Source organism: Plasmodium vivax, genomic scaffold (assembly GCF_000002415.2).
Source record: "Plasmodium vivax scf_7165 genomic scaffold, whole genome shotgun sequence".
In the NCBI taxonomy this organism is placed as follows: Eukaryota; Apicomplexa; class Aconoidasida; order Haemosporida; family Plasmodiidae; genus Plasmodium; species Plasmodium vivax.
The window spans coordinates 16,511-32,514 of NW_001849950.1; the positions used below are offsets into that span (position 1 = coordinate 16,511).

The 16,004-nt window shown below is 27.4% G+C and overlaps 1 protein-coding gene across 1 annotated transcript; it reads left to right on the forward strand.

The window, feature by feature from the left end:
* Positions 1 to 5,972: 5,972 nt before the first annotated feature.
* On the forward strand, positions 5,973 to 8,223 carry PVX_112110 (Phist protein (Pf-fam-b)). Its single transcript, XM_001612585.1, has 2 exons — positions 5,973 to 6,855; positions 7,012 to 8,223. Exons 1-2 carry the CDS (start codon positions 6,087 to 6,089, stop codon positions 7,902 to 7,904), a joined length of 1,662 nt encoding a protein of 553 aa, XP_001612635.1. The 5' UTR covers positions 5,973 to 6,086; the 3' UTR covers positions 7,905 to 8,223.
* Positions 8,224 to 16,004: the final 7,781 nt, after the last annotated feature.

Genomic DNA, 16,004 nt, shown 5'->3' on the forward strand with positions numbered 1-16,004 from the left:
CGATTGATTAGCGTGAACAGAAAGAAGTTGTTCTTAGCACTTTTCTTTGTCCTTCCGTTTCTTTATAAAAACTTTGAACATATTATAAGAAACGTGTTCATGTAAATGTATAAGTTAAAAATTAAGAGAATTGTACTCTTTACACTTAGCAGCTAACGTTTAATCATTCCTGGCAATTCTGTTATATATTTTTGCATCTATTCTTTTTGATATTACATGTGGATTTTTTTTTCAATCCAAGAGTTCGTTACCTTTTTAAAGAAATAACTTATTTTCATTTCTGTTGTCCTGTGTGCTCGCTTCTAATTATTTTTGTCCCTTAAACACAATGCCTTTTTGCATTTTGCGAGAATGAGACAAAATGTTGAAGATCAGCCTCATGTTTCGTAAGTAAATAATTGCATTGGTTCCTTTCACGTTCTTCTGACATTTATGCACCTTTTGGCTTCTCTTCCAAAATATTCTTGGTAGGGTGTTTGATTTCCTGCGTTCATTTTTTCGGAGGTTAAACGTAAAATGGTTGAAGACGTAAAGGAATATACAAAAAAGTGTAGATATTTATATACTTTTGCTCACGCAACGTTTGCTTTTTTTAAAACGAATTAGTATAATTTTAATACATTTACATTTGATGCATATCTTACTTTAAAAGCATGATTTAAAAAAAGTGTGAAGAGACTATAAAAGTGAGATAATATGTGCCCTCAAAAAATAGCAGATCCTGCTTTTTTTTTTATTGTAAAATATTTGGATTTTTATTTTTCTATCAAATTAGTGAAGAATGAATTTTTTCAGATATGTTATAATTAATTTTTTTGTTTTATTTAATTTAAGAAAAAAATCGAAAACTTTTGACAGACTTCATAACATTTTGACATTTATATAATTAATAGTGCAACCCGTGGGAGAGGCTTATTTATATTTTTCACATTCCTATATATCATATTCCATGTAAAGATCCCCCCAATTTTCGCAATAACGCACAGTAAAATATTAAAAAAAATTACAAAGTGACTATATATAGAACTTTCCTTTTTTTTTATTATTTGAAAAGAAAATTATTCGATACATTTAGCTAGCTGTCAAATAGCAAATAGGAGAGCCAATATCTGGAATGAAATATTTTGGTTGCACTCTTTGCGAATTTTTGTTACAGGATTGTTATTATTGTATATAAAAATTCGAAAATATATATTATATTTTTAAGATTAGATATTTACAGTCATGTTACTACTAACGTTTAAATAACAATTTTGATTTTTTCTATAATGAATATCTTCCTAGAACTTGAGCTGTCTATGCTCAATTATTTTTGAACGCACAGTGAACCAAAATTATATTACTAACTTGGCACCTAAAAAAATTGGTTAATTCCATTATTTTTTTTTACTATTTTTTGCAATTTTATGCTTAATTTTATGTAAATCATAGTAGTAAATTATTTATACAACTGTGAGGAATTATAATTCAAAACATTGCTTGATTATTTTTTGTGCAACCATGACGGTGTTACTGCATTGTATGTTCTTTATTGCTGTTAAAAGGGTAAAACTATTAAGTGAATTGAGACAATTTATATTTTCTGCAAAAGAACAAGTTCCGCTGATACAGATGATTAGATAAATATTTTTTTTTTCCATTTAATAACCATTATGCCTTTGCTCTAAATAACAAATGGTATATTATTAACCAAAAAGATGCCCATTAACTGCGAATCATTTAAATTTTCTAATACTATATATTTCATTTTTATGTTATTTATTTCTCCTTTGGGGCACGTTTATCCTGATTAAATTATACAACGCATAAGCATCTTCGAAGAGTAAATCCAATTCATAAAAAAACTCTGTTTATTAGAATATTACTACTTTTAGCATGTACAACATAGTGTTTAAAATGACTGTCACATTTTTGCTGTTTACTTCCATCTAATTATTATCATTCTTATAAATAATTTGTTCCAAAAAAAAAAGGCTTTGTACTTTAGTCATTTTATAACGAATCCACAACAGGATTAATATTAAATTGTTCGTTTTTTTGCGCATTATACAGAGTCTTTAATTGTTATAATATCATTTTTCCACGTGGCAGATAAAAAGATCAAGCAGTAATATCGTGAATTGCTATGTAATAATTCACTCTTGTGAATTTTACTATGATATTAACATATAAGAGAAGAAAATATTATATACATTTATAATACAAAAAATTTACTACAAATCTGATAGAACAATTGTTCTTCCTTTCTATATTATAATTTAAATGCTTCGTTGAAATTATTTAACACATTAAAATATTTTTTACTATTTTCACATGAACAGCGGCAATCAATAACTTTTTTTTTATTATTATATTTTAATAAAGCCAAGCAATGATGTGGTCCTTAAGGGTTTTATTTTTGAGTTTCATTTTTACAAATAGCATTATTGTGTACATACGCATTTCTATTTCGTTTTAGAATGCGTAAGCACGAATAAGCAGAAGTGTGAATAACACAATTATTTATTTTTTATTCTTTTAAAAAGAGGTTCACACTTATGTTACACACCTAATTATAAATAATGATTGCACAACCAATGGTAGGGGAGCTTAAGACTGCAAATCCTTTTGGTGTTTTTCTTAAAGCACATAAAAATTGGGGTGAAGAAACGTTAAAAAAAAAGTTTGAACACCCTCCAATAATATTTCTTCTATCTTTATATATTAAGTATGCGTAGAAGCATATATATATTTTACACATGTGTATAATGTAAAATAGCAATTCAAACTCATTCATTTTTATAAGTATTTAACCCTTTACGCATTTTAATAGTGATGTATATATTGTGTAAATTTTTGAACATATGTAGAACGATCTGTTAATATTAGATTTTGTCCTCATTACAATTTTTTTACACGCACAAAATAAATAGAGCTATTATAAGGAGTTCGCAATAAACATGTTGCGTTGCATAATCGCTTTTTCATTTTGTGAGAGTGCATGTGCAGTGACATTGTATTTGCTGTCTGTTTTTTTTTTTTTTGAACACTTCTAATATGAATAATAAAAGAGCATCAATATGAAAGAAAAAATTACAATAAATTGATTCCCTGAATAAGAAGGTCTATAGTGACCAATGACTTAAAAAATATTAACAAAGAATTTTTTAAAAGTAAATAAAAATTAAGGTACACATGAGAAAACAAATTATTAATAAATCAGTTGTATTTAGGAGTATAACATCGTTTATAATTTTAAATAGGTATAAATTAAAAAAGAACCCTTCGTCACACGTATACATATACCCTTATGCCACTTATTCATCATTAGTTTTGCTAAAATGCATTTATTTCTAGAAAGCACAAGTGTCCTAACAAGAAATAAAAGTTACCATATAATTATAAAATCGTTTGCATTACCCAGAGATAAAACTAAAAGAGAAGTTTAATTGTAAAGGTTACGAAAGGATGAAGCAACCACATTTCTACTTTTGCTTAACTAGAGCTTTGTCCGTTATAAACATTAGCATTTATGAACATGTCTTTTCATTTGTTCTTTTACTCTTATAAGTTGTACAATGTTGTAACTCAGAAACTCTCATGTTTTTTTTTCCCGAATTTTTTACCAAAAATAAATCCATAAAGCTTGATATATATGTATAAACGTGCTTAAAATATTTTACATGTAAGCAAAATAAAAATATATCAATTTGGAAGGAAGAAGGGACAAATTCAGGAAGGGGCTCAACTTACAATTACATAACTATATGGTAATAAAGTAAAGCTAGCTGTATATACGTAACGGATAACGAATTAGCGATTAATTATAGAAGGTACAATTTTCACGTAAAACTATACTTCCTTTTTTAAAGCACTTTTTATAGGCTTCTTTTGGCTTTATTACCAATTTTTATTTTCATTTTAGCCTTTTAATCCGCATGGTCTGCAGGTTTTTATAAATATTTCATGAGAGAATAGTAGTGTTTATGTGGGAAGCACTGAAAAATTCATTATAAAAAAAGTACCCTAGTTGGCAGTAAATTTTCTTCTAATTTTATATTGATATGTACAGGGGCCCCTTTTTTTCATATTTACTTTCATCTTATGCGAGATTCCTAAATTTTTTTATAATTCTTAAGTTCTTACTTAATTATTAATAAATTTAGCAATTAATTGGTGCGAAAAATCTAAAATAATTTTTTACGCGGAAAAAAACATTTTTCAAAATTTTGTCATTTCCACATATTGGGAAAACTTTTACAAAATATTTAACAATTTAATTAATTTTCATTTAAATAATCTAAAATAAATCATAAATGAATAGAAGCGTACTTTTATTTTACTTATTCTAATAGGAACGTAGAAAAAAATTCTAATTTTTTTTTTTTTTTTCTACAAAAATGAGATTAATTTTTTTTTTTTTTTTTTTTCCGAATCGTAAAATTGCCGGAAAAAAACATTTTGTTATAGTAGAACATAATAAATAATGAATGCATGAAATATATAATCCTACGCCTAGAATAGGAAATATATTATAAAAATTTAGCATGTGAGCTTACTCTATTTTTTTGCACCTGATAATTTATAATAAAAAATTATTTTGTTTATATTGTTTTACAATAAAGTGTGAAAAAAGCAAAATTACTATTTAAAAGAAAACTTTTACAAATCGAAAAAAAGGCCCCTTTTGCTTTGTTTATTATAATATATAGTTTATAATGTCTGACTGAATGTAACTGTTAATTTTAATTAATTTTTAATAATATTAATATAGCACAAATCGCGTTCTACTATTAGCATGCAGAAAGGTTCTCCGCTTGGTATCTATTAATAGGTTTTTTTCAATAATTGAATTAACTATATTATTTATAAAATTTGGGTACAAAATAAAAAATTTTGCGACCAGTTTTATCAAAAATTTTTGCCTTATTTTTGGCTTTGTTTGAATAGATAAGTACTTTTTTTTGCTTTTTTTTAATAAAACGGATTCCATTAAGAACAAAATTATTAATATTATTAGAGAGTGCATTTTTGCAATATAATAGTGTTATGAATGTACTTTTTTTTTTTTTAAATTAAACGAGTTTTATATATATATATATATATATAGTATATATGTTATTTATTAATAATATAACAAAATTAAAAAAAAAATTTTTGGTTATATTCTAGCCAAAAAATTAATCTATAAGTCAACCGTACTATACCTAAATGAAAGGAAAAATCCCCTTTTTATGGATTGAATTTATAAAAAAAAAAAAAAAAGCTAAAAAAAATTAAAAATTTTTATCACATAAGCATTTATATTTTTAGGAATTAGCTACTTTTATAAAAATTCAATATTTTTATTAGAAAATGTTCTTATGAATAGATCTTTTTATTGATTTAGGATATATATAATTATATATTTGTGAAAGATTTAGATATAAAAACATTTATACATGAATTGTATAAGAAAAAAATATATTTTTAATTAAATATATATTTATAAATACATATTTGTAAATACATATTTATATATAAATTCATGTTATGTTTTATTAACATGATATAATATATAGAATTGTTTTCTATTTATTGTTTAATTGAGTAAAATATAATTTTTTCTTTTATACATATAATATTTAAAAAAAATGGCATTTGGTAGCGCTCACGCATCTGTTTTATCAAGGAAATCCGTAGTTAAGAAGAACGAGAAAAGTAACCGTGGTTCCCAAAACATGTTAGAATGTACAGAAGAAAACTCTAGCAAAAGTAACTTGAGAAAATTTATGTTTTCAAAGTTTGCTAAAGTGTTTCTCGTTGGTTGCTTATATATGTTTTTGGAAGTAAGATTACATGCCCAAATTTTGTAGTTGCGCGAAATGTTTTCTTTCTTATGGCCTTACATATATACGCGTAATATGTACACATATATGTAAACGCATCTGATTCTTTATAACTCTTTTATAACCACTCCTATATGCAAAACACTTATCTATAATTTTTTACAGAATGGAAACATATATGAAGATACTATAGTCTCAGAAAGGCATTGGGGTAATGTTAACTCAAGGCAGTTAGCAGAAGCCAATCTTAGAAGGGAACAAAGAGGAAATGATGCATTTATGGGAAAAGATCTTGATCAATATGATATGGCAAATTTAGCACAACGAAATTTGGGTACTGGGAAGCCAAATGATATGATCGACTTGTTTCAGAGAGGAGGTGCAGATGCAGCAAGTATGTGGGGTGCCACCGGCAACAGAGCCATAGGTTTTGGTGAACAAAACTGGGATTCATATTATAAGAGCAGTTATGGAAATTCCCCTCAATCGGCTCACAATGCACCGGGTGCCCAGAGGGCAAATGCTTTAGATAACAGAATGTTAAGATATGGTGATAGCAGTTTGCAAAATAGTATGATGGGAAGTATGCCATCGTCCTTGGGTAATGTTTCGAATGATAGTGTTTTTGGCAGTAGAGCATCTATGGGAGGTAACCAAGCTGATGGTGCTGTTGGTGGTAGATTACCTGGAAGTGCTAACCTGAATGAAAGTGTTTTTGGATCCAAAGGAGCTGCAGGAGGTAGTCAAGGTGATCAATTGACAGAAGATAAATATGCTGTTTTTGATAGTTTATATGAGGAGTATTTAGGAAGTGCAAAAGGTGCAGCTGGATTGGCAGGTGTAGGTGCAACCGGAGGTGCTGGGGTAGGTGCAACAGGAGGTGCAGCTTCACCAACAGGTGTAGGAGCAACAGGTGGTGCTGGATTGGGAGCTGGATTGGGTGCTGGATTGGGAGCTGGATTGGGAGCTGGACTGGGAGCTGGGTTAGGTGGTGGATTAGGTGCAGGATTAGGTGGAGGTTTAGGTGCAGGATTAGGTGGAGGATTAGGTGGAGGTTTAGGAGCTAGATTAGACGGTGGATTAGGAGCTGGATTAGATGGTGGATTAGGAGCTGGATTAGACGGTGGATTAGGAGCTGGATTAGGTGCAGGATTAGGTGGAGGCTTAGGTGCAGGATTAGGTGGAGGCTTAGGTGCAGGATTAGGCGCAGGATTGGGTGCAGGATTAGGTGCCGGATTAGGCGCAGGATTGGGTGCAGGTTTAGGCTCTAGAAGTGATAACATCTTCAACAAGGCCTCTGATCCATATAGACCATTCGAATCTGTTACTCCATCTGATGGCATGTGGTCTGGATTTCAAAGTCAATATGATCTCTTCCCCGAGGCTAAATTGAGTGCGGCAGTTAGTACAAATGATATATATCCAGGAGATATCTGGGCTGAATATAAACAGCAACTTGAAAATTACTCAGACGCAAAAGACGAATTAGAAAAAATTAAAAAAGAAAAGCATTCTGACAGATTAAGTAGCAGCCATCACCACAAAAGATCGTCATCTGAGAGAACTTCAAGTGGTTCTAGATCCAAATCATCATCAGATAATAGATTAGTTAAATATAGCGGAAGGAAAGGAACCTCAAGCGAAGAATATGAGAGACGTCGTAAAGAATCCAAAAGTCAAGAACACGCCTCTTCAAAACATATCAAAGAAATGATTGACAAATTAGGAAGTACAGTAAATATGAGAGACATGTTCTACATATTTAACTGTTTGATTAACCACGAAAGAAGAAAGTACGTTGATATGGAAGAAGGTACTATGTTGTTCTGGGATAAAACGGCAAAATCTTATGGTCTCCCAGATTACTATAAAACTAGACAATGGATGAAAGCTTTCGACGGTATGACGAAAGAGTTGTTTTATAATGAAAAGAAATTATTCGATAGACTATACCACTTACTTCAACATGGATCATGCTCACGAAGTGGATATATTCAATTTATTAAGGAAGTTAAGTATACATGCAGTAGAATGAGAAAAGAAATGGAAGACCAATGGAAAGAATATTTAAGCACCAAAGTTAGAGGATTCTGGTAATAATCCAAATTTCAGCTGTTATAAGTAAATTGTAAATATATATCTATCCTGATTTATGAGTAAAGCGACATATATAAATATGTATGTATATATATATTATTTAATGGAATCTAAGTTCATTACATTTTACCATTTTGTGCAGAGTTAAAAATCTATGAATAATTATGTTTATATAATATTGTAGTAATATTGGTCTGCTTAATATGTAGACCATATTATACTTTGCTGATTAAAATTCGAGAGAATAAATAATTTTTTTAAAAAAAATTATTTAGTTGTGTAAGTTGTAAGTATTTTTATCGATTGTTCATGTTTAAGAGAGGGAAAAAAAAAAAAAAAAATATATATATATATGATTTTTTTTTGCATTTTATAAATTGAATATACTTCTAAGGAATGCTGAAGAAAAATAATTTTATCATCTATGCCATTTTTTTTTTAAATTATCTATAAAAATAAGGATAAAAATGTATATTTTATTTATACATACACATATGATTCTTTTTAGTTATTTGTTTACATTTTTTTATGAACTTTGCATATGAGACCTTTCATTTGTTTTAGTTTTCATTAGTATAATATATATATACATATATGTATACACAAAAAAATAAATGTGTTTTTTTGCACATGACAAGATTGATATAAACACATAACACATTTGTTAACAACCACATAATGAATTAAAGATATATAAGAATTTTTTAAAATTACAGTTAATTTAATCACATAAATGTAAAAGCATTTACGAAATCGTTGTGGTTGTAAAAGTAATGTAGAGTTAGTATTCATTCTTACAACGTAAAAGCGTAATGTACACACGCTCCTGTTGTTATTGGGGTTCATGGGATACGTTTCTCTTCTTCGTCATAATAACTGCTTTAATTGCGTTGTCGCTGTTAACCAGAGGCAATAAGAGAACTCCTGCAGATCCATATGTTAATACAATAAATTAATTATATAAAAAGAGCTGTTGAATGTGTTATATTTATTGGTAACTACAAACGGAGTAAATCCAGCAGTTTTTTAAAAGGGTTCCCTAATCTCGACAGTTTCGCATCTTGCAAATTGTGCCATTGCTAAGTCGCTAAGTCGCTAACTCGTACGTCACATGCGTACACCCCATGCAGCACTTTAAATAAATATTTACTCCATTCCCTGTAATTGACCTAATTAATTGCAGACTAATCTGTGTAGTGAAATCATATAAACAGTGAAAGCAATTAATGGAAGGAATCAAATATGAGGAGAATTTCAAAGATGGGTACACTTTTGAAGATCAACAAGCATAGATCTACAAAATTAGCTTTATATGGTGTACACAAAAAATAAATGAGTACTCACTTTGTTTAGTTATTTTTAAGAAATAAATGTAACACAATATTTATTATCACTCTCACATATTATTTTGTTTTGTTACTCATAGTTATACGTAACATATATGTATAAGCTACTAATATGTGTGAGATAATTAAGTAAAAACATAATAATTTAATTATCAACATTATGAGAATCTGCAAAATTTAGGATGAGCACGTATACCATTCGCCCTAGAAAATTATTATATAGATCCTAAATGGCGCAGCATTTTATTTATCAATCAAATTATATCATACTAATTAGCATTCCATTTCGATTGTGAAGATATACAAAGGTCCGTTTCGTGAAATAATCGTTACTCTATATATCATTAAAAGCTTTTTTCTGGTGGCTCCTTTGCCATATTATTTTTGAATAGAACTTTTAATTCGAATAATAGAAGAAAGATGTGTTACAACTCGTCGATGCCTGATTGCCACTTCATACTTTTTGCCACTGAAGAAGTAGGATAAAATGAGAAGGTCTAAAAATATTATCGTTTCATGCACTTCGGTGTACGCTGTTTTGATAACAAAATAGACGTGAAAGTGTACACACAAATTGTGCATAGATGTAAAATAAAGTTAGTTGAAAATAAAAAATAAACTGATAAAATGTAAAACATTTAGGGAATAAGAATTGGTATGCTTTTTGAGCAAATCTGACACAAAAAAGAAAACATAGATATGGAAACTATAATAGAATTTTTTTTTGCCACCACCACTATAGAAAAATATCAGGCATGCAGGGAAGAGATAACTTTTATAAAATAAAATTATCAGAATTAATATATTGTTTGAAATAAAAAAAGGAAAAGATTTTAATAGATCATACTAGAAATCATCTGTAAAACAAACAATAAATTAAGAAGTATCCACGTAAGGTGTGCAAATACGACAAAAAGAGTAAATAAATTTCATTTGAATAAATGTCTACAAAAAAGGGATTAAATAAGATCCAAGTAAATAGTTGTAATTACCAATTAAATATCAAAAACCTTCTCTTAAATCGTAACAAAAATGGTGTTTTTAATAAATTGTAAAATGTGAAGGAAATATAAAAATTTTGAGGAACACATGCGCTTGCACGTTTTCATGCATTTCATAAAGGAATCATTAATCTAGATCGTTTGTATCATACGAAGATTGCCATACTTATGTGATCTAAAATACAGGCAGAATTAACAATCAATTATATAACAAAAATTATTTATATTAATGATATTAAGCATTAACTATGAGTTAGATACAACTATGCAAAAAAAATAATAAGCATATATTTTGATAATGTGCCTTTCTTATCAATCTATATTACAATTTCTACTCTCCTTTGCTACTGCCCTATAATGATTAGTGCTTTTCGCCCGAAATGGATACCTTTTAAGGAAGTGTTAAATTATGTAATTAAATAATTCGAAAATGAAAAGATATGTACAAATATCACTCTCAGGTTGTTTATCCCTTCCACATGGAGTTGTATGTATACATTTTTGTAACATATTGTATTAGTATATGTTATATGCGCTACCCTCAGTAAATGTGCTTAATGGTATTATAGATTGTTACGAATTCAAAAATTCATATAAAAATTACATTAAAAATTTGAGGAATATACTGTCATTTTTGTTAAGCATATATAGAAATATAGAAGAAATAGTATAAGCATTGTTATTAGCGCCTTTTTTTATAACACACATTATGAAGTAACACAGATTCGCTCTAAAAGTAGATAATAAAATGTTAAGAATTATTACATATGAAGTGCTTAAACTTCACATTAATATATATGTTCATAAATAAGAAATTGTAAAAACATTTGACCTTCTTATAGATATGTAATGTTAACATTAAAGTAAAAAATTAATACCTTATTCTTTCGAAATTGTCATTGGTAAAAATGCATGTAGAACAGATGTAAAATGCGAAATGTTGGTATAATTATATATTTGTTCTACACATCCAATGTGCACATTTTTTTTCATACATTATATTAAAGAATTATATGTCCTTTTTAATGCTCGAATAAATGATAACTTTTTCTCTTGTCTCAGTGCAGGGTAAATGAAGTCAATTAATCTAATTACATTTAAAAAGGAATTTATTTTAAGGTAGATGTATTTTTTACATTATAAGATAAGATGGAACTATTTAAGGCGCTATACCTATATTATATAAATTTCTATGGGGGTAATATATTTATGATAACAGGAACATAGAACTTACAATTTTATATCGCATAATCAAAAAGGTTTTCCCATTTTTGTATAAATGTGCTATAATTTTTAAGGATGGAAAAACCAATGCATAACTTAAATTATTGTGGGCTTTTATTAACTGAATCTATTTAAAATGTCATAGAAAAAAAAGATACAAAGTAATATTTCTTAGGAAATCTTTTATTTTCTTATTAATGCTACTTAAAATAATTGCTACCCGTTTTGATAAAAAACTGTCTAAATGAATGCTATTTGTAATTGCGGCTATTAAGAATTGTCCTAATATTGTGTTATAATACGTAAAAAATATGTTATGTACCGGGTGAATAAAGGCACTATAATAAATAATATGTTTAGGGAATCTTGCTATTACCGTATAATGTACATGAGGATAATGCAGAATGATTATGTAATTCTTTAGTATTTATTTCAAATTAGAGTAATGCTTTAATTTATTAAAAAAGGTAATACTTTATACAAAAAAATGTTTTTAATTTAATGAAACAATTAGACAAAAATTAAACTAAAAATAATACCAAACAATTTTACAGAGAAAAATAATAAACAAAATAAGAAAGAAATATATGCCAATACATAAACACCACATTTAAGTGCAGTTAACAAGTTTTGTATAAAACAAATTTTTAAATTGATACAAAATTTGCGGTGTGTATAATTTGAGGTAATATACCAAGGAACGAAATATACATAGAAAGGATAATAATCCTCCTCTAATAGAATAGGTATTAAATTGGAAAAACATAAATTTATGCGTTACGAAAAAATTTAGTTAATACGGAATACAGCAAAGGAAGGACTTTTTTCGCTGCATGTTCTTAAAATTTATAATTGTTAAACATATGGCAAAGTGGATACTACATTTTTGCTATTATTATTTATAGCCGATATTTTTTTATAATATAGCTCTTTGAGTAGGTTATTTTTCTTCGGTTGAACATATCAGGGAATATTCTTGAATAACAACTTTTAGAGGTGCACACAAATCCTTAGGTGGATTGGTTATTTTCTAAATAACTTTATATTTCACAATTTAGTAAAAAAACTTAGATTATAATTTTATGCCCTTATACAAAGATATTATTTTATAATTAAAAATTTTATTCCTGTGGAATTATTTTTATAACTGTTTATAGAGTTATTCGTTATTCCAGTAACATTTATTACAAACACGAATGTATTCGCCGTTCGAGTGCTATTCTTTTGAGGGCGTCTAAGTAACTTGTTTGGCATAATCTGTAATAAATTCATTTTATATTATATTATGCATTTATCTGGATAACAATTTTCGAATCACATTTCTATTTTGGTGTAGTCTTATTTGTCAATATATATATGTTTGTAGTTCTTTCTATATATAAAAATTATATTTTTTAACCATTTTTGTTCAAAACTAACCACCTAACAGGTTTGGTTTAGCTTATTAAACTTTTGATCCATGTACTATGTAATAGGAAATTTACTCTAGTGATATTCTTTTTTTCTGAATGATCCTGAATTGTAATGTCCCATTTCACGTCTCATGTGCTTCATTATATATGTCTCATTACTTGTTACAAAAACAATATGCTAACATTCTTTGTCGTTTTTCTACAACTACATATTTTTTTATAGTTACCTGTTCATACATTTTTACGCGTTATTTCTTCCTTTTTTTTTAATACAGTTTACGATTATTTCTACATGTGATGATACAACTAATGTTCTAAACGACTGTAAGCGAAATATATATTTGTTTTTTGGAAGTCCGATTGGTCTAATAGCACTCTCTGTAATTCTGCTTTAATTTGTTTGTGTTTTTTCTTTTTCTTTTTACTATGTATTAGCCCCAGTAATGTGTACTATAATGTAAGAAAATAAAAATTATTATATAACAATGTTATCAATATAACTGTAAAAATATATGTTGTATCTTTTGTACAAGTATTTTATATTACCTTGCATAAAAGAGATAAAAGTGCTATAATTGCCAATATTGCTATAATAATTATTATGTAATTTTTATATGGTATTTCTTCAAGCGTTTCATTAGGCTCTGTTGATACCATTTGCATAGTATCTGTTACTTCTTCCATTTCTGCAGATATATATGAAGCATTTATTATATTTTATGAAGTAGTATCATAATAAAAATAATATTTATAATTAAGAACACTGATAATTTGGAAAAAATATACACAATTTTTATTATAAAACGTACCACGAGTGTGCGATTCATGTCCAGAGGGTTGCGTAACATCGGGATTCACAACAGGTAATGCAGTTGGAGGAGATGGTTCTTCTTGAAATTTTTGATCTTCTGAAGAAGGTTCTTCTTTAGTAAGTAATATATCTTTAGATACAGCTTCCGCTGTTTCGGCATTAGTAATGTTTGATGATTCAATGGTGTATATTTCTCTAGAAAAAGTGTATTCACCTTTTTCTGGTGATCCACATGATGCATTTGATGCATCTGATATATTATTATAAAGTTCATTATGAAGTATTTCATTAACATCAAAAATTATATAACTTAATTTAGAATTTGCATGTGGATATTTTAAATTCAAGTTATATTTTTCAGTATCTTCTGAAGTACTGACATGATGAGTATGTTTTCCATCACTATTGGAACAGCTTGCTTCAGATATATCTTTTACACTAGACTCTTTTGGGTTACAGGCAGAGCAGTATTGATTATTTTCCTCAAAAATAGAAAGGTTAGTGACATCACAACCGTTAGGTAGTGTAACCTTTGGTGAAGTCTCTGAAATAAATTTCTTAATTACTGAAATTTTTGAGTTAAAATGATGTTTTCTTTCAGCTAACCAATTTTTATAGCTTAACCGTTTGGTATCACATGATTTATTATTTAATGGATCTGCTTTGACATGTTTTTTCCAATGATTCTAAATCTTCTATATAAGCTTTTCTTTTCTGGCAAAATTCATCTATATCATTCATTAATTTAATGCGTTCTTCATCCTCTCCCGTGAAATTCCTAGGGCACCCCCCATACCGAGTAACGGTTTTTAACGTTTTCAATACCTTACCTTCAATATCAAGAGATGTTAAAAACGAGCCTTCATAGCATTTATTACAATCATTTTTATAAACATCTAGACGTGAATTTAATTCTTTACACTCACTGATAAATGCATTTACATTCTCTGCATGCTTTAATTGAAGAGCTTTTTCTTCAATATAATCTGTAATATCGGTGTATAAATCCTTACAACTACTTTGTGTATTGATTTTGCATACATTTGTATTTCCAAACCTCACTATTGTCATTCTATATATGAGAATTCTAATTATAGCTTTTTTATTTCGTATTCTTCAGGAAGCTGTAGACATGTAGAACATAAAAATAATACCTTTATAGCTATAGACACATCTGTAAGAGCAAGGATTTTTATTTTTTCCATAGGAACATTATATTCGTACAAGTAAATAGTAATAAAAATATTAATAAAACCTTAAAATTTTTATATTTTAATTTATAATAAGGTGTGCTTTAAATATTAAATATGTGATCATGTTTAAATATTAAAATATTAACTATTTATTTATGTAAGAAGATTTAATACAATTATTTGTATTAATATTTCTTTATGAACTCGTTACCTTTTCATGCCATTAATAAATCAGTAATAACTGGTTATATTTCCTAATACTATTAGTAAAATTAATAATAGCAATATATAGACTATCATTTTAAAATTAATATTTCATTTACCAAAAAAAAATCAAAATGAAAAAAAAAATTTACATATTTGGAGCATCTAAATTTAGAAAAGTATTCATTTTGTACATTTATTATAGACATACATATTTTTTATAATAGCGATGATAAAAATGAACATGTGTTATTGTACTAAAACTATGTCTTTGTACATTTGCATTATAGAATATTTCCTAAATATGGTTGTAAATACTATTTATATATTTATACCCGCGACTGATTAGATCCCTTTCACATGGATTCCAATGGGACATTGTTATTAATGTAATATATTGTCCATTATTTACGAATGAAGAAATAAAGGTGAGAATAAAATCTTTATGAATTATGCTAAATCGATGTTATTAAAATGGTTATTCATTGAGTTGTCTATTTTTATACATAACAGATAGATTGCACTCAGATTATTTTGAAATAAATTATTTATTGTTTTCCTTTATATATGAGCACCGTTCATTTATGCATAAATAAACTTTATTTTATTATATAATATGACTATTATATTTGTCTATTTCCCCTTGTAAGCATATTTATATTTATGCACTATATAATTTTTTTTTTGCATTCCATGCACCGTTAAAGAAATAATTAATATAATGACTAGCACGTGGAACAAATATTTACATGAATTAATTTATTTTTAAAAAAAAACTTATAACGGAAACAGAAAAAAATTGTTTTTTTTTAAGCAAAAAGAAGAGCAAAGGAATTAATTTTGTAACTTTGCATAAATAGAACGATATAAATTATAATTAAAAATAAACATGTCTTAAGTTTATCATAA